General features: G+C 57.6%; 1 protein-coding gene across 1 annotated transcript in view; it reads left to right on the top strand.

Annotated features, from left to right (window-relative positions):
* Window positions 1-21,087, top strand: part of LOC121269424 (FACT complex subunit SSRP1-like) — a 34,185-nt gene extending 13,098 nt beyond the window's left edge. Inside the window, exons 8-16 of the mRNA XM_041174043.1 lie at window positions 591-812; window positions 1,692-1,764; window positions 7,526-7,658; window positions 9,486-9,531; window positions 11,516-11,645; window positions 13,068-13,244; window positions 15,564-15,658; window positions 16,970-17,111; window positions 20,876-21,087. Coding sequence (XP_041029977.1) covers window positions 591-812; window positions 1,692-1,764; window positions 7,526-7,658; window positions 9,486-9,531; window positions 11,516-11,645; window positions 13,068-13,244; window positions 15,564-15,658; window positions 16,970-17,111; window positions 20,876-20,932 — 1,075 coding nt within the window. The 3' untranslated portion in view covers window positions 20,933-21,087. The remainder of the gene's footprint in view (window positions 1-590; window positions 813-1,691; window positions 1,765-7,525; window positions 7,659-9,485; window positions 9,532-11,515; window positions 11,646-13,067; window positions 13,245-15,563; window positions 15,659-16,969; window positions 17,112-20,875) is intronic.
* The last annotated feature ends 1,098 nt before the right edge of the window (window positions 21,088-22,185 follow it).

Here is a 22,185-nt window from a genome sequence, read left to right as displayed (position 1 = left end):
TGTTTCTGTCTGTGTGTGTGGTGAGCCTTTGAAATTTGGCATTCTTGCATTTGTCCCGCTGAGCGTGAGGAAGCAGTACGTCCTCTGTTCACAAAGTGCTTCTCGAATCGGTATTTCGCTGGTCTCCCCCCCTCCGCTCCCCCCCCCCACTCCCTCTGGGGAGTGACAGGTTTTTTTTAAAACAAAAAAAATATCGGGGGAAATAAATTCTTAAAACGTTTAAGAGAGAAGTTTTTTTTAAAAAAAAACTGGGCGAGCTAGCCGGGCTGCGTGGGAGATCTCCGCCCTCCGGTCGCTCGATTAAGCCGACGCAGCCTTTGATCGAAGCAGGAGAGGTGACACCGGGTCAGCCAAGGACGGCCGCCCCTCCCTCCCTCCCTCCCTCGTATTTCGAGATGGGTGGACGGTCACACAGCAGCTCCTGCCGCCTGACCGGTAGCCGGAGGGAGTCACGGCGTTGTGATCGTGCGAGGTTTGGGCTTACCTCCTCCTCCCCCCAAATCCCCTCAGAAATTGTGGGGTGTGTTTAACGTCCATCTCTTTGTCTCTCTCTCCCTCTCCTCTCCCCCCACACCCCCCCAACAACACAGTAACTCGGGGGCTCACTGCATCTCCTGTTCCTACAAGGCCAGCTCGGGCCTCCTCTACCCCCTTGAGAGGGGCTTCATCTATGTCCACAAGCCCCCCGTGCACATCCGCTTCGATGAGATCTCGCACGTCAACTTCGCCAGAGGGACCACCACCACCCGGTCCTTCGACTTCGAGATCGAGACCAAGCAGGGCAGCCAGTACACCTTCAGCAGCATCGAGAGGTGAGCGGGGTGGGGGTGGGGCTGAGCGACTGGGGGAGGCAGTCAGTACACTTTCAGCTCCGAGAGGTGGGGCAGATCGACTGGGGGAGGCAGTCAGTGCACCGTCAGCAGCATCGAGAGGTGTGAGGCAGGGCTGATCGACTGTGGGAGGCAGTCAGTACACCTTCAGCTCCGAGAGGTGGGGCAGATCGACTTGGAGAGGCAGCCAGTGCACCTTCAGCAGCATCGAGAGGTGTGAGGCAGGGCTGATCGACTGTGGGAGGCAGTCAGTGCACCTTTAGCTCCGAGAGGAGATGCAGATTGACTGGCGGAGGCAGTCAGTACATCAGCGCTATGGAGAGGTGAGTGAGGTGGAGCTGATCGACTTGGGGTGGCAGTCAGTGCACCTCTGGCAGTATCGAGAGGTGAGTGAGGGGGTTGACGGGTCTGACCGACTGGGGGAGGCAGTCAGTACACCTTTATTAGTATCGAGAGTTGTGAGGGGGCTGATGGACTGGGGGAGGCAGTCAGTACACCTTTGGCAGTATCGAGAGGTGAGTGAGGGGGCTGATGGACTGGGGGAGGCAGTCAGTACACCTTTGGCAGTATCGAGAGGTGAGTGAGGGGGCTGATGGACTGGGGGAGGCAGTCAGTACACCTTTAGCAGTATCGAGAGGTGAGTGAGGGGGCTGATGGACTGGGGGAGGCAGTCAGTACACCTTTAGCAGTATCGAGAGGTGAGTGAGGTGGTGCTGATCGACTGGGGGAGGGAGGGTTTTGCCTTCCAGAAGCAACATGGGAAGCTGTGATCTGCGGCTGTGAAAGGAGTGGGTTGGCTGGGGGTTATCCGTTGGACATTCCCGGGATTCCACAGATTGACGGACTGCATTCTGTTTCCAGGGAAGAATACGGGAAGCTCTTCGATTTCGTCAATGCCAAAAAACTCAACATCAAGAACCGAGGCATGAAGGAGGTGAGGCGGCAATAGGAATCCGGGCACTAGGAGCTTGTGCACTGCCTCACGTCTGTGCACTGTCTCCCTCACTCTCCCTCTGTCCCCATGCTCTCTCCTGCGCTCGCTATCTCTGTGTCTGTCACCACGCTCTTTCTCTGTCTGACCATCTGTTCACACTCGTGCGCTCGCTTGCGCTCTCTCTGTCTCTCTCTCTCTCTCTCTCTGTCTCTCTCTCTCTCTCTCTCTCTCTGTCCCCCCCCTCTCTCTCTCTCTCTCTCTCCTCTCTGTCCCCCCCTCTCTCTCTCTCTCTCTCTCTCTCTGTCCCCCCCCCTCTCTCTGTCTCTCTCTCTCTCTCTCTCTCTGTCTCTCGCTCTCTCCCTCTGTCTCTCTCTGTCTGTCTGTCTGTCTCTCTCTCTCTCTGTCCCCCCCTCTCTCTGTCTCTCTCTCTGTCCCTCCCTCTCTCTCGCTCTCTGTCCCCCCCTCTCTCTCCCTCTCTCTCTGTCCCCCCCTCTCTCTGTCTCTCTCTCTGTCCCTCCCTCTCTCTCGCTCTCTGTCCCCCCCCCCGCCTCTCTCTCTCTGTCTGTCCTGCTCTCCCTGTGCCTGTCTCTCTCTCTCTCTCTCTGTCTGTCCCGCTCTCCCTGTGCCTGTCTCTCTCTCTCTCTGTCTGTCCCGCTCCCCCTGTGCCTGTCTCTCTCTCTCTCTCTGTCTGTCCCACTCCCACTGTGCCTGTCTCCCTCTCTCTCTCTCTCTCTCTCTCTCTCTCTGTCTGTCCCGCTCTCCCTGTGCCTGTCTCTCTCTCTCTCTGTCTGTCCCGCTCCCCCTGTGCCTGTCTCTCTCTCTCTCTCTGTCTGTCCCACTCCCACTGTGCCTGTCTCCCTCTCTCTCTCTCTCTCTCTCTCTGTCTGTCCTGCTCCCTGAGCCTGTCTCTCACTCTCTGTGTCTGTCCCGCTCCCCCTGTGCCTGTCCTGCTCTGTCTGTCCTGCTCCCTGAGCCTGTCTCTCACTCTCTGTGTCTGTCCCGCTCCCCCTGTGCCTGCCCTGCTCTGTCTGTCCCACTCCCCCTGAGCCTCCCTCTCTTTGTGTCTGTCCCACTCCCCCTGAGCCTGTCTCTCTCTCTCTGTGTCTGTCCCGCTCCCCCTGTGCCAGCCCTGCCCTCTGTCTGTCCCCTCCCCTGTGCCTGTCTCTCTCTCTCTGTCAGTCTCTCTCTCTGTCTGTCCCGCTCCCCCTCTGTCTGTCTGTCTCTCTCTCTCTCTCTCTCTGTCTCTCTCTCTCTCTCTCTCTCTCTCTGTGTGCCTGTCTCTCTCTCTCTCTGTGTGCCTGTCTCTCTCTCTGTGTGCCTGTCTCTCTCTCTCTCTCTGTGTGCCTGTCTCTCTCTCTCTCTCTGTGTGCCTGTCTCTCTCTCTCTCTGTGTGCCTGTCTCTCTCTCTCTCTGTGTGCCTGTCTCTCTCTCTCTCTGTGTGCCTGTCTCTCTCTCTCTCTGTGTGCCTGTCTCTCTCTCTCTCTGTGTGCCTGTCTCTCTCTCTCTCTGTGTGCCTGTCTCTCTCTCTCTCTGTGTGCCTGTCTCTCTCTCTCTCTGTGTGCCTGTCTCTCTCTCTCTCTGTGTGCCTGTCTCTCTCTCTCTCTCTGTGTGCCTGTCTCTCTCCCTCTGTGTGTGCCTGTCTCTCTCCCTCTGTGTGTGCCTGTCTCTCTCCCCCTGTGTGTGCCTGTCTCTCTCCCCCTGTGTGTGCCTGTCTCTCTCCCCCTGTGTGTGCCTGTCTCTCTCCCCCTGTGTGTGCCTGTCTCTCTCCCCCTGTGTGTGCCTGTCTCTCTCCCCCTGTGTGTGCCTGTCTCTCTCCCCCTGTGTGTGCCTGTCTCTCTCCCCCTGTGTGTGCCTGTCTCTCTCCCCCTGTGTGTGCCTGTCTCTCTCCCCCTGTGTGTGCCTGTCTCTCTCCCCCTGTGTGTGCCTGTCTCTCTCCCCCTGTGTGTGCCTGTCTCTCTCCCCTGTGTGTGCCTGTCTCTCTCCCCCTGTGTGTGCCTGTCTCTCTCCCCCTGTGTGTGCCTGTCTCTCTCCCCCTGTGTGTGCCTGTCTCTCTCCCCCTGTGTGTGCCTGTCTCTCTCCCCCTGTGTGTGCCTGTCTCTCTCCCCCTGTGTGTGCCTGTCTCTCTCCCCCTGTGTGTGCCTGTCTCTCTCCCCCTGTGTGTGCCTGTCTCTCTCCCCCTGTGTGTGCCTGTCTCTCTCCCCCTGTGTGTGCCTGTCTCTCTCCCCCTGTGTGTGCCTGTCTCTCTCCCCCTGTGTGTGCCTGTCTCTCTCCCCCTGTGTGTGCCTGTCTCTCTCCCCCTGTGTGTGCCTGTCTCTCTCCCCCTGTGTGTGCCTGTCTCTCTCCCCCTGTGTGTGCCTGTCTCTCTCCCCCTGTGTGTGCCTGTCTCTCTCCCCCTGTGTGTGCCTGTCTCTCTCCCCCTGTGTGTGCCTGTCTCTCTCCCCCTGTGTGTGCCTGTCTCTCTCCCCCTGTGTGTGCCTGTCTCTCTCCCCCTGTGTGTGCCTGTCTCTCTCCCCCTGTGTGTGCCTGTCTCTCTCCCCCTGTGTGTGCCTGTCTCTCTCCCCCTGTGTGTGCCTGTCTCTCTCCCCCTGTGTGTGCCTGTCTCTCTCCCCCTGTGTGTGCCTGTCTCTCTCCCCTGTGTGTGCCTGTCTCTCTCCCCCTGTGTGTGCCTGTCTCTCTCCCCCTGTGTGTGCCTGTCTCTCTCCCCCTGTGTGTGCCTGTCTCTCTCCCCCTGTGTGTGCCTGTCTCTCCCCCTGTGTGTGCCTGTCTCTCCTCCCCCTGTGTGTGCCTGTCTCTCTCCCCCTGTGGTGTGCCTGTCTCTCTCCCCCTGTGTGTGCCTGTCTCTCTCCCCCTGTGTGTGCCTGTCTCTCTCCCCCTGTGTGTGCCTGTCTCTCTCCCCCTGTGTGTGCCTGTCTCTCTCCCCCTGTGTGTGCCTGTCTCTCTCCCCCTGTGTGTGCCTGTCTCTCTCCCCCTGTGGTGCCTGTCTCTCTCCCCCTGTGTGTGCCTGTCTCTCTCCCCCTAGTGTGTGCCCCTGTCTCTCTCCCCCTGTGTGTGCCTGTCTCTCTCCCCCTGTGTGTGCCTGTTCTCTCTCCCCTGTGTGTGCCTGTCTCTCTCCCCCTGTGTGTGCATGTCTCTCTCCCCCTGTGTGTGCCCTGTCTCTCTCCCCCTGTGTGTGCCTGTCTCTCTCCCCCTGTGTGTGCCTGTCTCTCTCCCCCTGTGTGTGCCTGTCTCTCTCCCCCTGTGTGTGGCTGTCTCTCTCCCCTGTGTGTGCCTGTCTCTCTCCCCCTGTGTGTGCCTGTCTCTCTCTCCCCTGTGTGGGTGCTGTCTCTCTCCCCCTGTGTGTGCTGTCCTCTCTCCCCTGTGTGTGTGCCGTGTCTCCTCTCCCCCTGTGTGTGCTGTCTCTCTCCCCCTGTGTGTGCCTGTCCTCTCTCCCCCTGTGTGTGCCTGTCTCTCTCCCATGTGTGTGCCTGTCTCTCTCCCCCCTGTGTGTGCCTTGTCTCTCTCCCCTGTGTGTGCCTGTCTCTCTCCCCCTGTGTGTGCTGTCTCTCTCCACCACTGTGTGTGCCTGTCTCTCTCCCCCTGTGTGTGCCTGTCTCTCTCCCCCCTTCCTCTCCCTCTCCCTCTCTCTCTCTCTCTCTCTCTCTCTCCCTCTCCCTCTCTCTCTCTCTCTCTCTCTCTCTCTCTCTCTGTCTCTCTCTGTCTGTCCCACTCCCACTGTGCCTGTCTCTCTCTCTCTCTCTCTCTCTCTCTGTCTGTCCCACTCCCCCTGTGCCTGTCTCTCTCGCTCTGTGTGTCTCGCACTCTACTCCCGCTCCCTCTATGCACAGTGTCTGTGCCGGTGCGGATGCATTACCCTTTCTGCCCACTTTAACTGTCTCTCTCTCTCTCTCTTCCCCCAACCCCTCCTCCCCCCTCTCTCTCTCTCCATTTAGCCCGATGAGGTTTGTACACTTGAGTGGTGTGTAACTCTCCAGCCTGCGGTTTGGTGCATGGAGTGTGTGTGCTTGTCCCCAGGCAGCTGAAGCTGTGGGGGTGGTGAGACTCCTCTCTGTCTCCCAGTGAAGGTCCTGAGACACCACTGTCTCTCCCTGGGCCCTCTCATCTTCCAGCTGCCTGGACCGACCCATCTAACTCTGCACGTTTGTGTATCTGTGGGCCAGCTTGTGTGTGTGTGTGTGTGGTGTGTGCGTGGGTGTTGGGGGAACGTTTATTTGTGTTCCAACACCGGGGAGGCGAACTTAGTGCCGGTGAATCGGTCTGTGCCTTCAACTTGTGCACTCTAAATACTCATCACAAATACTACAGGGTTACTCCTTCAATATGAACATTTACCGATGCTCTCGAAAGAGGTTTATTCATTCCTGTGCAAACAAATTCTTTTTGATAAGTAAATAATCCAGGACGAAGCAGCCCTACTTGATCACCACCCCGTCCACATCCACAAACATTCACTCCATCCACCACCGATGCACAGTAGCTGCAGTGTGTGTACCATCTACAAGATGCACTGCAGCAACTCACCAAGGCTCCTTTGACAGCACCTCCCAAATCCACGACCACTACCATCTAGAAGGACAAGGGCAGCAGACACATGGGGAACACCCACCACCTGGAAGTTCCACTCCGAGTCACTCACCATCCTGACTTGGAAATATATCGGCCGTTCCCTCACTGTCTCTGGGTCAAAATCCTGGAACTCCCTCCCCAACAGCGCCGTGGGTGTACCTACACCACACGGACAAAATCCTGGAACTCCCTCCCCAACAGCGCCGTGGGTGTACCTACACCACACGGACAAATCCTGGAACTCCCTCCCTAACAGCGCTGTGGGTGTACCTACACCACACGGACAAAATCCTGGAACTCCCTCCCTAACAGCGCCGTGGGTGTACCTACACCACACGGACAAAATCCTGGAACTCCCTCCCTAACAGCGCCGTGGGTGTACCTACACCACACGGACAAAATCCTGGAACTCCCTCCCTAACAGCGCCGTGGGTGTACCTACACCACACGGACAAAATCCTGGAACTCCCTCCCTAACAGCGCCGTGGGTGTACCTACACAACACGGACAAAATCCTGGAACTCCCTCCCTAACAGCGCTGTGGGTGTACCTACACAACACGGACAAAATCCTGGAACTCCCTCCCTAACAGCACTGTGGGTGTACCTACACCACACAGGACAAAATCCTGGAACTCCCTCCCTAACAGCGCTGTGGGTGTACCTACACAACACAGACAAAATCCTGGAACTTCCTCCCTAACAGCGCTGTGGGTGTACCTACACCACAGGGACAAAATCCTGGAACTTCCTCCAAAACAGCGCCGTGGGTGTAGCTACACCACACGGACTGCAGCGGCTCAAGAAGGCAGCTCACCCACCCACCTTCTCAAGGGGGCAATTAGGGATGGGCAATAACTGCTGATCCAGCCAGCGATGAAAGAATTGGGATAATTGTTGGCTTTCAAATTGTCCTCTCTCTCTGCCCGTGTTCCCCTTTATCCCTCCCTCCTACGCCCCCTCGCTCGCTCCTTCACTCCCTCCCCCACCCCCTCGCTCCTTGAGCTGGATCCCTGCATGAATATGTGAGCAGCAGAGAGAGAGAGAAGCCTACCTCCGCCAGACCCAGGCCCTGTCACGTTCACCGTCACTGACCCTTCCCCTCCCTCTCTCTCGGCCTTGTCTCGTTCACTGACCTATTTCCTCCTCTCTCTCTCTCTCTCTCTCTCTCCCCCCCACCCCCGCCCCACCCCCTGCAGAGCATCAAGCAGAATTATGACGATTACGCCGACTCGGACGAGGATCAGCACGACGCTTACCTAGAGCAGGTGAAGGCCGAAGGCAGGATTCGCGAGGAAGCCGCCAATGACAGCGAGTCTGGCGAGGAGACAGGTAAACGGTGGGGGAGGGGGAGGGGGCGGTGTGTGGGCTGGCTGAGAGGGTGTCAGTAATGCCACAGATCCCTGGCAGTTGTGGGGAGGGGGGTGCGGGTACAACAGGGAGTCAGATGGATAAAAGCAAAAAAAAAACTGCGGATGCTGGAAATCCAAAACAAAGACAGAAATAGCTGGAAAAACTCAGCAGGTCTGGCAGCATCGGCGGAGAGGGACACAGTTAACGTTTCGAGTCCGTTTGACTCTTTGACAGAACTAAGTAAAAATAGGAGAGGTGAAATATAAGCTGGTTTAAGGGGGGGTGGCGGGACAGGTAGAGCTGGATAGAGGGTCAGTGATAGGTGGAGATAACCAAAAGATGTCCCAGACAAAAGGACAAAGAGGTGTTGAAGGTGGTGATATTATCTAAGGAATGTGCTAATTAAGGGTAGAAAGCAGGATGAGCAAGGTACAGATAGCCCTAGTGGGGGTGGGGTGGGGGGAAGGGAACGGATTGAAAAAGGCTAAAAGGTAGAGATAAAACAATGGATGGAAATACATTTAAAAATAATGGAAATAGGTAGGAAAAGAAAAATCTAAACAAATCATTGGGGAAAAAGGGGGATGGGAAAGGGGGTGGGGATGGAGGCTGAGAGTTCATGATCTAAAATCGTTTAACTCAATATTCAGTCCGGAAGGCTGTAAAGTGCCTAGTCGGAAGATGAGGTCTTGTTCCTCCAGTTTGCGTTGGGCTTCACTGGAACAATGCAGCAGGCCAAGGACGGACATGTGGGCAAGAGAGCAGGGTGGGGTGGAGTCAGGTGGGCTTTCCAACCACCCCTTCACTGTCGCTGGGTCAAAATCCTGGAACTCCCTCCCTATCAGCGCCATGGGTGTACCTACATCACAGGGGACAAAATCCTGGAACTCCCTCGCTAACAGCACTGTGGGTGTACCTACACCACACGGGACAAAATCCTGGAACTCCCTCCCTAACAGTGCCATGGGTGTACCTACACCACACGGGACAAATTCCTGGAACTCCCTCCCTAACAGTGCTGTGGGTGTACCTCCACCACACGGGACAAAATCCTGGAACTCCCTCCCTAACAGTGCCATGGGTGTACCTACACCACACGGGACAAATTCCTGGAACTCCCTCCCTAACAGTGCTGTGGGTGTACCTACACCACACGGACAAAATCCATGAACTCCCTCCCTAACAGCACTGTGGGTGTACCTACACCACACGGACAACATCCTGGAACTCCCTCCCTAACAGCCCTGTGGGTGTACCTACATCACACGGACAAAATCCAGGAACTCCCTCCCTAACAGCGCCGTTGATGTACCTACACCACACAGGAACAAAATCCTGGAACTCCCTAACAGCGCCGTGGGTGTACCTACACCACACGGACAAAATCCTGGAACTCCCTCCCTTACAGCGCCGTGGGTGTACCTACACCACACGGACAAAATCCTGGAACTCCCTCCCTAACAGCGCTGTGGGTGTACCTACACCACACGGACAAAATCCTGGAACTCCCTCCCTAACAGCGCTGTGGGTGTACCTACGCCACAAGGGGACTGCAGCGGCTCACCATCCACCCACCTTCTCAAGGGGGCAATTAGGAATGGGCAACGAAAGCTGGGGCCCAGCCAGCGAAGCCCACATCCCGGGAACGAGGAATAAACTCAGGGTGAGGTTGGTTGGGCCGGGCATTGTGAATCTCGAGACCCTGGTGCCAGGCTGCAGTAGCGCGGACTGGAGGTGGGCTTGAGAAATAGGCAGCGGGACCCACAGGTGAGCTGTCTCCTCACACGGCTGTCGTTCCCCTTGCAGATGAGTCATTCAATCCTGGAGACGAGGAGGATGAAGTGGACGAGGAGTGAGTACTTGTCAAGGGCCAGGGAGGGTGAGAGTTTGCGTTGGGAAGACCAGTTGAGTGGAGGCCCGGCCGCTGTCGGGGGTGGGGAGGGGCGGGGCGGTTGGAGGGGTCCAGTTGGTGGTGACTGGGGGGTGGGGCCTGTCTGGAGGTGGAGCCTCAGGGGGAGGGGTCCATCTGGAGGTGGAGCCTCAGGGGGAGGGGTCCGTCTGGAGATGGAGCCTCAGTGGGAGGGGTCCGTCTGGAGGTGGAGCCTCAGGGGGAGGGGTCCGTCTGGAGGTGGAGCCTCGGGGGAGGGGTCCGTCTGGAGGTGGAGCCTCAGGGGGAGGGGTCTGTCTGGAGGTGGAGCCTCAGGGGGAGGGGTCTGTCTGGAGGTGGAGCCTCAGGGGGAGGGGTCTGTCTGGAGGTGGAGCCTCAGGGGGAGGGGTCTGTCTGGAGGTGGAGCCTCAGGGGGAGGGGTCTGTCTGGAGGTGGAGCCTCAGGGGGAGGGGTCTGTCTGGAGGTGGAGCCTCAGGGGGAGGGGTCTGTCTGGAGGTGGAGCCTCAGGGGGAGGGGTCTGTCTGGAGGTGGAGCCGCAGGGGGAGGGGTCTGTCTGGAGGTGGAGCCTCAGGGGGAGGGGTCTGTCTGGAGGTGGAGCCTTGGGGGGAGGGGTCTGTCTGGAGGTGGAGCCTCAGGGGGAGGGGTCTGTCTGGAGGTGGAGCCTCGGGGGAGGGGTCTGTCTGGAGGTGGAGCCTCAGGGGGAGGGATCTGTCTGGAGGTGGAGCCTCAGGGGGAGGGGTCTGTCTGGAGGTGGAGCCTCAGGGGGAGGGGTCTGTCTGGAGGTGGAGCCTCAGGGGGAGGGGTCTGTCTGGAGGTGGAGCCTCAGGGGGAGGGGTCTGTCTGGAGGTGGAGCCTCAGGGGGAGGGGTCTTTGGAGGTGGAGCCTCAGGGGGAGGGGTCTGTGGAGGTGGAGCCTCAGGGGGAGGGGTCTGTGGAGGTGGAGCCTCAGGGGGAGGGGTCTGTGGAGGTGGAGCCTCAGGGGGAGGGGTCTGCCTGGAGGTGGAGCCTCAGTCGGGGGGTGGGGTCCGTCTGGAGGTGGAGCCTCAGGGGAGGGGTCTGTCTGGAGGTGGAGCCTCAGGGGGAGGGGTCTGTCTGGAGGTGGAGCCTCAGGGGGAGGGGTCTGTCTGGAGGTGGAGCCTCAGGGGGAGGGGTCTGTGGAGGTGGAGCCTCAGGGGGAGGGGTCTGTGGAGGTGGAGCCTCAGGGGGAGGGGTCTGTGGAGGTGGAGCCTCAGGGGGAGGGGTCTGCCTGGAGGTGGAGCCTCAGGGGGAGGGGTCTGCCTGGAGGTGGAGCCTCAGTCGGGGGGTGGGGTCCGTCTGGAGGTGGAGCCTCAGGGGAGGGGTCTGTCTGGAGGTGGAGCCTCAGGGGGAGGGGTCTGTCTGGAGGTGGAGCCTCAGGGGGAGGGGTCTGTCTGGAGGTGGAGCCTCGGTTAGGGAGAGGGGTCTGTCTGGAGGTGGAGCCTCAGGGGGAGGGGTCTGTCTGGAGGTGGAGCCTCGGTTAGGGAGAGGGGTCTGTATGGAGGTGGAGCCTCAGTCAGCGGGAGAGGTCTGTCTGGGAGTGAAGCCTTGGTGAGGGGGAGAGGTCTGCCTGGAGGCGGAGGCTCAATGAGAGGTCGGGGTCTAGAGGTGGGGCCTCAGCGGGGTCTGGGGGCGGGGCCTTTGTGAGGGGGTCGGGGGCGGGGCCTTTGTGAGGGGGTCGTGGGCGGGGCCTTTGTGAGGGGGTCGGGGGCGGGGCCTTTGTGAGGGGGTCGGGGGCGGGGCCTTTGTGAGGGGGTCGGGGGCGGGGCCTTTGTGAGGGGGTCGGGGGCGGGGCCTTTGTGAGGGGGTCGGGGGCGGGGCCTTTGTGAGGGGGTCGGGGGCGGGGCCTTTGTGAGGGGGTCGGGGGCGGGGCCTTTGTGAGGGGGTCGGGGGCGGGGCCTCAGAGTTAATCCCTCCCCTCCCACCACCCTCAGGTACGACAGTAATGCCGGTGGCAGCTCGTCCAGCAGCAATGAAGATGAGAGTGACAGTGAGAAGCATCGGAAGGTGCCGGCAAAGCGAGCCAAGGTCGTCAAGGAGAAACCCAAAAAGAAAAAGCCCGAGGTAAACTCTGACCTTTCAACCTCTGTCAGGGGTCAAATAAAAATTCAGGGCAAATCGAGGGAGCTTTACTCTGTATCCAGCACCGTGCTGTACCTGTCCTGGGAGTGTTTGATGGGGACAGTGTAGAGGGAGCTTTACTCTGTATCTAACCCCGTGCTGTACCTGTCCTGGGAGTGTTTGATGGGGACAGTGTAGAGGAAGCTTTACTCTGTATCTAACCCCGTGCTGTACGTGTCCTGGGATTGTTTGATGGCGATAGTGTAGAGGGCGGTTTACTCTGTATCTAACCCCGTGCTGTACCTGTCCTGGGAGTGTTTGATGGGGACAGTGCAGAGGGAGCTTTACTCTGTATCTAACCCCGTGCTGTACCTGTCCTGGGAGTGTTTGATGAGGACAGTGCAGAGGGAGCTTTACTCTGTATCTAACCCCGTGCTGTACCTGTCCTGGGAGTGTTTGATGAGGACAGTGCAGAGGGAGCTTTACTCTGTATCTAACCCCGTGCTGTACCTGTCCTGGGAGTGTTTGATGAGGACAGTGCAGAGGGAGCTTTACTCTGTATCTAACCCCGTGCTGTACCTGTCCTGGGAGTGTTTGATGAGGACAGTGCAGAGGGAGCTTTACTCTGTATCTAACCCCGTGCTGTACCTGTCCTGGGAATGTTTGATGGGGATAGCGTAGAGGGAGCTTTACTCTGTATCTAACCCCGTGCTGTACCTGTCCTGGGAGTGTTTGATGGGGACAGTGTAGAGGAAGCTTTACTCTGTATCTAACCCCGTGCTGTACCTGTCCTGGGAGTGTTTGATGGGGATAGCGTAGAGGGAGCTTTACTCTGTATCTAACCCCGTGCTGTACCTGTCCTGGGAGTGTTTGATGGGGACAGTGTAGAGGAAGCTTTACTCTGTATCTAACCCCGTGCTGTACGTGTCCTGGGAGTGTTTGATGGGGACAGTGTAGAGGGAGCTTTACTCTGTATCTAACCCCGTGCTGTACCTGTCCTGGGAGTGTTTGATGGAGACAGTGTAGAGGGAACTTTACTCTGTATCTAACCCCGTGCTGTATCTGTCCTGGGAGTGTTTGATGGGGACGGTGTAGAGGGAGATTTACTCTGTATCTAACCCCGTGCTGTACCTGTCCTGGGAGTGTTTGATGGAGACAGTGTAGAGGGAGCTTTACTCTGTATCTAACCCCATGCTGTACCTGTCCTGGGAGTGTTTGATGGGGACAGTGTAGAGGGAGCTTTACTCTGTATTTAACCCGTGCTGTACCTGTCCTGGGAGTGTTTGATGGGGACAGTGTAGAGGGAGCTTTACTCTGTATCTAACCCCGTGCTGTACCTGTCCTGGGAGTGTTTGATGGGAACAGTGTAGAGGGAGCTTCAGTCTGTATCTAACCCCGTGTTTTTTCACCTCCCTTCCTGCGCAGAGTAAGAAATCGAAGGAAAAGGACCCCCACGCCCCCAAGCGTCCCATGTCCACCTACATGTTGTGGTTGAACGCGAACCGGGAGAAGATCAAAGCCGACAATCCGGGCATCAGCGTGACGGAGCTATCGAAGAAAGCCGGCGAGCTCTGGAAAGCAATGGGCAAGGATAAGAAAGAGGTCAGCAGCCTCGTTGTAGGTCCCTCGCCCTGCCTGGGTGTGTCTGCCGGAGCGTCGTGTCCCTTGGCCTTTCTGCTCCCCTTGGATGAACATTCCGACACCACCCCCCCCCCCCCCCCCCACCACCGACTGGACCCTCCCTGTCTCCCCATCCGCCATCCCCTCGCACCCTACTCCGCTGTCCCATCTGCTGACGCTCTCTCCAAGCTCCGGTCCCCCAGAACCCTCAGCTGGAGCATTCTCATCCTCCGGTTTTAAATCCCTTGGCGGGATTCTCTCACCCTGAGTTCCGAGTCACAGCAGCTCGCGAGGACAAGCGGCAGAGGTTTGACCAGCGTGATCGCCCAGTCGAAATGGGTTAAAAGCTCTGACCCCGGGACTCTGTTTATATTCCCTCCAGTGCTGAAGATTAAGGGGCTGATCTGATCCAGGGGTTTAAGATAGCTTTCCCTCTGTCGATCCTATTTCCTCCTGTAGGAGGAGGGTCAAGAACAAGGGGGGGGGGGAGGCACTTCAATATATTCTGCGTCAGTGTTCCTTCCCTAATGTTCTTCAATTTGTCCTCTTTCTTTCTCCCTCTTTCTCGCCCTCTTTCTCGCCCTCTCTCTCTCTTCCTCTCTCTCTCTTCCCGTCCCTCGCTCTTTCCGTCCCTCGCTCTTTCCGTCCGTCGCTCTTTCCGTCCCTCGCTCTTTCCGTCCCTCGCTCTTTCCGTCCCTCGCTCTTTCCGTCCCTCGCTCTTTCCGTCCCTCGCTCTTTCCGTCCCTCGCTCTTTCCGTCCCTCGCTCTTTCCGTCCCTCGTTCTTTCCGTCCCTCGTTCTTTCCGTCCCTCGCTCTTTCCGTCCCTCGCTCTTTCCGTCCCTCGCTCTCTCCGTCCCTCGCTCTCTCCGTCCCTCGCTCTCTCCGTCCCTCGCTCTCTCCGTCCCTCGCTCTCTCCGTCCCTCGCTCTCTCCGTCCCTCGCTCTCTCCGTCCCTCGCTCTCTCCGTCCCTCGCTCTCTCCGTCCCTCGCTCTTTCCGCCCCCTCTCTCTCTCTTCCGCCCCTCTCTCTCTCTTCCGCCCCTCTCTCTCTCTTCCGCCCCTCTCTCTCTCTTCCGCCCCTCTCTCTCTCTTCCGCCCCTCTCTCTCTCTTTCTGCCCCTCTCTCTCTCTCTCTTTCCGCCCCTCTCTCTCTCTCTCTTTCCGCCCCTCTCTCTCTCTCTCTTTCCGCCCCTCTCTCTCTCTCTCTTTCCGCCCCTCTCTCTCTCTCTCTTTCCGCCCCTCTCTCTCTCTCTCTTTCCGCCCCCTCTCTCTCTCTCTCTTTCCGCCCCCTCTCTCTCTCTCTTTCCGCCCTTCTCTCTCTCTCTTTCCGCCCCTCTCTCTCTCTCTTTCCGCCCCTCTCTCTCTCTCTTTCCGCCCCTCTCTCTCTCTCTTTCCGCCCCTCTCTCTCTCTCTTTCCGCCCCTCTCTCTCTCTCTTTCCGCCCCTCTCTCTCTCTCTTTCCGCCCCTCTCTCTCTCTCTTTCCGCCCCTCTCTCTCTCTCTTTCCGCCCCTCTCTCTCTCTCTTTCCGCCCCTCTCTCTCTCTCTTTCCGCCCCTCTCTCTCTCTCTTTCCGCCCCTCTCTCTCTCTCTTTCCGCCCCTCTCTCTCTCTCTTTCCGCCCCTCTCTCTCTCTCTTTCCGCCCCTCTCTCTCTCTCTTTCCGCCCCTCTCTCTCTCTCTTTCCGCCCCTCTCTCTCTCTCTTTCCGCCCCTCTCTCTCTCTCTTTCCGCCCCTCTCTCTCTCTCTTTCCGCCCCTCTCTCTCTCTCTTTCCGCCCCTCTCTCTCTCTCTTTCCGCCCCACTCTCTCTCTCTCCGCCCCTCTCTCACTCTCTTTCCGCCCCTCTCTCTCTCTCTTTCCGCCCCTCTCTCTCTCTCTTTCCGCCCCTCTCTCTCTCTCTTTCCGCCCCTCTCTCTCTCTCTCTTTCCGCCCCTCTCTCTCTCTCTCTTTCCGCCCCTCTCTCTCTCTCTTTCCGCCCCTCTCTCTCTCTCTTTCCGCCCCTCTCTCTCTCTCTCTTTCCGCCCCTCTCTCTCTCTCTCTTTCCGCCCCTCTCTCTCTCTCTCTTTCCGCCCCTCTCTCTCTCTCTCTTTCCGCCCCTCTCTCTCTCTCTCTTTCCGCCCCTCTCTCTCTCTCTCTTTCCGCCCCTCTCTCTCTCTCTCTTTCCGCCCCTCTCTCTCTCTCTCTTTCCGCCCCTCTCTCTCTCTCTCTTTCCGTCTCTCTCTCTCTCTCTCTTTCCGCCCCTCTCTCTCTCTCTTTCCGCCCCTCTCTCTCTCTCTTTCCGCCCCTCTCTCTCCCTCCGTCCCTCCTAGGAGTGGGACACAAAAGCTGCCTCGGCGAAGAAGGAGTACGAGAAGAAGATGGAGGAGTACAGGAAGAGTGGGAAGGCCGATTCGTTCAAGAAAAAGTGAGTGGGGTCGCCTAGGAGAAAGTGGGGGAAGTGTGGGCCATGGAGGAGAGAAACGAGAGCAGGATATGGAGCAGAGAGTGTGGGGATGAGGGAGAGGGGAGGGGAGGGAGGAGGAGAATGGGGGGGCAAGGAGGGGAGGGAGGGGGGGGAGAAGGAGCAAGGAGGGGAGGGAGGGGGGGGAGAAGGGGCAAGGAGGGGAGGGTGGGTGGAGAAGGAGGGGAGGTGGGGGAGAAGGGGCAAGGAGGGGAGGGTGGGGGGAGAAGGAGGGGAGGGGTGGGGGAGAAGGAGCAAGGAGGGGAGGGAGAGAATGCGATAGAAGGATCTGATTGAAACTTACAGAATACTGAAAGGCCTGGATAGAGTGGACGTGGGGAAGATGTTTCCATTAGTAGGAGAGACTAGGACCCGAGGGCACAGCCTCAGAGTAAAGGGAAGACCTTTTAGAACAGAGATGAGGAGAAACTTCTTTAGCCAGAGAGTGGTGAATCTATGGAATTCATTGTCACAGAAGGCTGTGGAGACCAGGTCATCAAGTGTATTTAAGACCGAGATAGAGAGGTTCTTGATTGGTAAGGAGGTCAAAGGTTACAGGGAGAATGGGGTTGAGAAACTTATGAGCCGTGATTGAATGGCGGAGCAGACTCGATGGGCCGATTGGCCTAATTTCTGCTCCTATGTCTTAAGGTCTATGCAGGGGGGAAGGGGAGGAGAGTGTGAGGGAGGGGAGGAGGAGAGCACGGGGGCAAGGAGGGGAGGGAGGGGTAGAAGGCGAGGGTGTGAGGGGAGGGGGGAGGGGGAGAGCATGGGGGGGAGGTAGGTGGGAGGTGGAGAGCACGGCGGTGGGGGGCGGTGTGGAGACTGGAGGCGGGTGGTGGAGAGCACAGGGGGTGGGAGGGGAGGGAGAAGGTGATGGTGGGAGGGGAGGTGGAGAGCACGGGGGTGGTAGGAGGGGAGGGAGGGGGAGAAGGAGATGGAGGAGAACAGGAGCAGGGGGGAGGGAGGGGAACTTGGGGAAGCGACAGCAGTGCGTTGTGGGGAGAGAGCACAGCGTCGCGAACGTGCGAGTACCTCGGCGGGTCATAGCCTAAAACCCCTCGAGTCGGTGAGGGGTGGGGTAATTGGAGGTCTGTCGGAGTTTCTGCCCCCACCCCAGAGGGTCGTAGCTGTGAAGCCCCTGCAGTCAAATATGCATCTCTCCTCCCACCACCCTCCCCCCCCCCCCCCCCCCCCCCCCCCCCCCCACCCCCGGCCCTCACTCTGAACCCTGTTGACACGCTCTCCCCCTGGTGTGCTTGTGTTCTCCTTTAGGGAGACTCCGAAGAAGTCGAAGGGTAAGGGTGAGAAGCAGTCGCTACCCCGCTCGGTCTCCAAGAGCCCTGTGAAAGGAATCGGCGACAGCTTCAAGAGCAAAGAGTTTGTGTCCAGTGACGAGAGCTCGTCCGACAGTGAGGTGAGGGGGGTTGGGGGGGGTTGCGGGGTGGTGGGGGGAGAGGGAGTCTCCCAAGCCAGTGGGGTATGGGGTGAAGCAGGGACCAATCCAGCGTTGGCGCCGTCCCCTTTATCCTACCGAAGAAATTGCAGCAGGAGAAAGCCAATCAGCCCCTCCAACCTGCTCCTCCATTCAGTAAGACTAGGGCTCATCTGATTGTGGCCTGAACTCTACTTTCCTCCCTGCGTCTCCCCTCGACCCCCCCTCCATAACCCTCGACCCCCCCCACCCCCTTGTCGATCCTGTCTAACTCAGCCTTGAATATATTCAGTGACCTGGCCCCCACTGCTCTCTGGTGGGGGGGTGGGGGGGTGGTGGTGGGGGGGAGAATACCACAGACTCACGACCCTCCGAGAGGGGAAATTCCGCCTTGTCTCCGTCTTCAATGGGAGACCCCTCACTCTGAAACTGTGCCCCCCCCTCGTTCTAGATTCCCCCCACGAGAGGGAAACATCTTCTCAGTATCCACCCTGTCAAGCCCCCTCCCTCCCTCAGAATCTGATATGCTTCAATAAGACCACCCCTCGTTCTTCTAAACTCCAATGGGTACAGGGCCCAACCTGCTCACCCTTTCCTCATCTGACAAACCCCCTTCACCCCAGGAATCAGCCGAGTGAACCTTCCCTGCACAGCCTCCAATACGAGTCTATCGATCCTTATGTAAGGAGACTGAAACTGTCTACAGGGCTCCAGGTGCCGTCTCACCAACACCCTGTACAGTCGGAGCAAGACTTCCCGACTTTTATACTCCACCCCCCCTCACAATAAAGACCAACGTTGCATTAGCCCTCCTGATCACTTGCTGCACCTGCATACTAAGGTTTTGTGATTCATCCACTAGGACCCCCAGCTCCCTCTGTGCCACAGCGTTCTGCAGTCTCTCTCTTTCCGTAGTATTCTGTTTATCTATTCCACCCGTCCAAGTGGACAGCCTCATACTTTCCCACATTATACCCCATCTGCCAAAGTTTTGCTCACTCACTTAACAGATCTGTATCCCTTTGCAGAATCTTTGTATCCTCCACACAGCTTGCTTTCCTACCTAACTTTCGTATTGTCAGAGATTTGGCTACCGTACAGTCAGTCCCTTCATCCAAGTCATTCATAAAGATTGTACTTGAGGCCCCAGCACTGATCTCTGTGATACCCCACTAGCTACTGTCTGCCAACCTGAAAGTCACCCATTTTGCCTGCCCCTGTTTCTTATTAGTTAGCGAGTTCTCTATCTACGTTAATATATCATCCCCAACACCGTAAGCTAGGAATCCTACGGCGAGTAACTCATCTCCTGACTCCCCAAAGCCTGTCCACCATCTACAAGGCACAAGTCAGGAGTGTGCTGGAATACTTCCCACTTGCCTGGTTGAATGCAGCTCCCACAACACTCAAGAAGCTCGACACCATCCAGGACAAAGCAGCCCCGCTTGATCGGCCCCCCCATCCACAAACATTCACTCCCTCCACCACCGACGCACAGTAGCAGCAGTGTGTGTACCATCTACAAGATGCACTGCAGCAACTCACCAAGGCTCCTTCAACAGCACCTTCCAAACCCACCACCTCTACCATATAGAAGCACAAGGGCAGCAGACACATGGGGAACACCCACCACCTGGAAGTTCCCCTCCGAGTCACTCACCATCCTGACGTGGAAATATATCGGCCGTTCCTTCACTGTTGCTGGGGTCAAAATCCTGGAACTCCCTCCCTAACAGCACTGTGGGTGTACCTACACCACACAGACAAAATCCTGGAACTCCCTCCCTAACAGCGCTGTGGGTGTACCTACACCACAGGGACAAAATCCAGGAACTCCCTCCCTAACAGCGCCGTGGGTGTACCTACACCACAGGGACAAAATCCTGGAACTCCCTCCCTAACAGCGCTGTGGGTGTACCTACACCACACGGACAAAATCCTGGAACTCCCACCCTAACAGCGCCGTGGGTGTACCTACACCACACGGGACAAAATCCTGGAACTCCCTCCCTAACAGCGCTGTGGGTGTACCTACACCACAGGGACAAAATCCTGGAACTCCCTCCCTAACAGCACTGTGGGTGTACCTACACCACACGGGACAAAATCGTGGAACTCCCTCCCTAACAGCGCCGTGGGTGTACCTACGCCACACGGACAAAATCCTGGAACTCCCTCCCTAACAGCACCGTGGGTGTACCTACACCACACGGGGACTGCAGCGACTCAAGAAGGCAGCTCACCCACCACCACCTTCTCAAGGGAGCAATTAGGGATGGGCAATAAATGCCGGGCCCAGGAATGAAAAATACTCACTCGGAAGCCTCTGCCGTTTTCTTGCTTGCAATATGAATTCCCCAGTCTTGCCCGTCAAGGGATCAATCCCCACTTTAGTTACTCTCATCCTTTACTCAATCGCGCGATGTGGTCTTCGCTGGCTGGGCCAGCATTTACAGACTCTCGCACTCGCAGCTGTTTTACAGCACAGACGGAGGCCATTCGCGTGCGTGCTGGTCAACAAAGACTTAAGACGGCGTTAATCCCATTTTCCAGCGTTTGCCCCCCATAACCCTGGAGGCTATGGCAACGCGTTGAATATCTCAATACTTAAATGCTGCTGGAGCTTCGGACTCAACCACCCTTCCAGGCAGTGAGTCCCGGACTCCTGCAGCCCTCTGTGGGTGAAAACAAATTCTCCTCAACTCCTTTCTTAGCCTTCTACCTCTTAGCTTAAATCTATGCTCCCCACCACCCCCCCCGGTTATTGACTCTGCTACTAATGGAAAAAGTCCCTTCCTTTCCACCCCACCTACGTCCCTCGTAATCTTATACACCCCTATCAGGCCCCCCCTCAACCTCCGCTGCACCAAGGAGTGCCTATTCAATCTTTCCTTGCCCATCCCTAGTTTGCCCTCCATACTTGTGGAAGGCTTTACCGCCCCACTTTCCTATTTCTTGCCGGTTTTCTCGCGGACTCCGGTTTCCTGCTCTTTACTATATCTTTTACTCACCCTGCGCTGGTTTCTAAAGATTCCCCTGATCTTCTGCCCTGCCACTGGTTTTCACAGGATTGTACATCTTTTTCCTTCGGTCTGGTTAAGTCGTCGACTTCGTTCGCTATAGCCACGGCGGGGATGGAGGGAGGGGGTGGTGGGTGGGAGGTGCATCCTTCTCGTAACCGGTTCTCCCTCAGCGGAGTAAAGACCCTCTATACTGCCTTTCCGCCGCTCTCCCTCTGAACCCACGTTCCGAGTCCGCTTCACCCGGCTCCGTCTTCCTCCCCCCCCCTTGCCGTTGTCGTCGCTCAAGCTGACGAGATTGAAGTAACGGACCCTCGTTTCCCGGCCGAACGGGACGTGAGATTCCGTCACGTTATGATCACTCTTCCCTAGAGGATATTTGACAATCAGCCCCCTTCACCTACTCCGGTCTCGCTGCACGCTTCCGGGCCCAGAGTAGCCTGCCCCCCTGAATAGGTTCCGGACCGGATTGTTCAAAGAAACTTGCACCCCCCCACCCCCCCCCCCCACCACGAACGTGCCTCCGAACTCATCCTTCCGGCCGCTGTTGCCGATTTGATTTGTCCAATCGATGTGAAGATTAAAGTCACCCACTGTTATTTCCATGTCCTTTTTTTTTTGCAAGCTCTGATCATGCCTTGATGTATACAGTGCCCCACTGAGTGGAAATCTATTCTAATTGATTTGCTCTCTCTCTCTCTCTCTCTGTCTCTCTCTCACGCTCAGGGTTCTGAGAAAGCACCCAGCACTCCAGCCACCTCTGAAGAATCTGGTTCCGACTAGGGGAGCGGGTGCCGATCTGGGCGAAGCTTCCTTGGTCGAATTGCCGGCAGACTGCCTCTTTTTTTTGTTGTTGTTGTTGTTGTTCCTTCCCAATTATCTTCGTCTCTCTCTGGCTGTTAAAAGAGTTTCAATAAAGTGATTTATCTTCTTTTGTTTACCGAGCGTTGGGAGGTTTTGTGTCCTTCCCACCCCCCCCCCCACCGCTATCCGACAGCTGAAATGTTCCACTCCCTCCGGCGGCGACGCACGGGGCGGGGGTGGTGTTGTGGGGGGGGGGGGGTGGGGGGCAGCTGTGCCACAATGCACTGCAGCAACGCGCCAAGGCTCCTCCGACAGCGCCGCCCAAACCCGCGGCCTCTACCACCTCCGAGAGGGGCGAGGGCGGCACGACACACGGGGAACACCTACCGCCGGGAATTTACCTCCCCCACCCCCCCCCCCCCCCCTTGTTTTCCCTGAAGGGCGTAAAGCTTACAAGTGAAGCAGCTGGAGGGGTAAAGGGATTGTTACCATTGGTTACCGGGGATTTGAGTGTGTCAGAGTGACGATGTCCCACCGGGGAGTACCGTGGGTGTGCGGTTTCAGTCTCTGTACCCAAGGAAGGATAGATTTGCGCGGGAGGGTTGACTCGACGGACTCCTGGGCTGAGGGGACTGTCCTATGAGGAGAGGGTGACAAGAATGGCAGACGTTCCCCAGAGTTTTAGGAGAGCGAGAGTTGGTCTGACGGATACAGCCCCTAGAGCCCTCCCGATCCCTGTAACCTCCTCCAGCCCCCTACACCCCTCCCTATCTCTGTAATTTCCTCCAGCCCCGACAGCACTCCGGATCTCTGTAACCTCCTCCAGCCCCTACAACTCTCCCTATCTCTGTAACCTCCTCCAGCCCCTACAACCCTCCCTATCTCTGTAACCTCCTCCAGCCCCTACAACTCTCCCTATCTCTGTAACCTCCTCCAGCCACTACAACCCTCCCTATCTCTGTAACCTCCTCCAGCCCCTACAACCTCCCTATCTCTGTAACCTCCTCCAGCCCCTACACCACTCCCTATCTCTGTAACCTCCTCCAGCCCCTACACCACTCCCTATCTCTGTAACCTCCTCCAGCCCCTACAACCTCCCTATCTCTGTAACCTCCTCCAGCCCCTACAACCTCCCTATCTCTTTAACCTCCTACGGCCCTCCCTATCTCTCACCTCCTCCAGTCCCACTTCTGCTTGCTCCATTCATTCACTCTTCAATACACATACACTCT

This window comes from Carcharodon carcharias, chromosome 24, assembly GCF_017639515.1.
Source record: "Carcharodon carcharias isolate sCarCar2 chromosome 24, sCarCar2.pri, whole genome shotgun sequence".
Classification (NCBI taxonomy): Eukaryota; Metazoa; Chordata; class Chondrichthyes; order Lamniformes; family Lamnidae; genus Carcharodon; species Carcharodon carcharias.
This window is presented reverse-complemented; position numbering and strand designations above follow the sequence as displayed.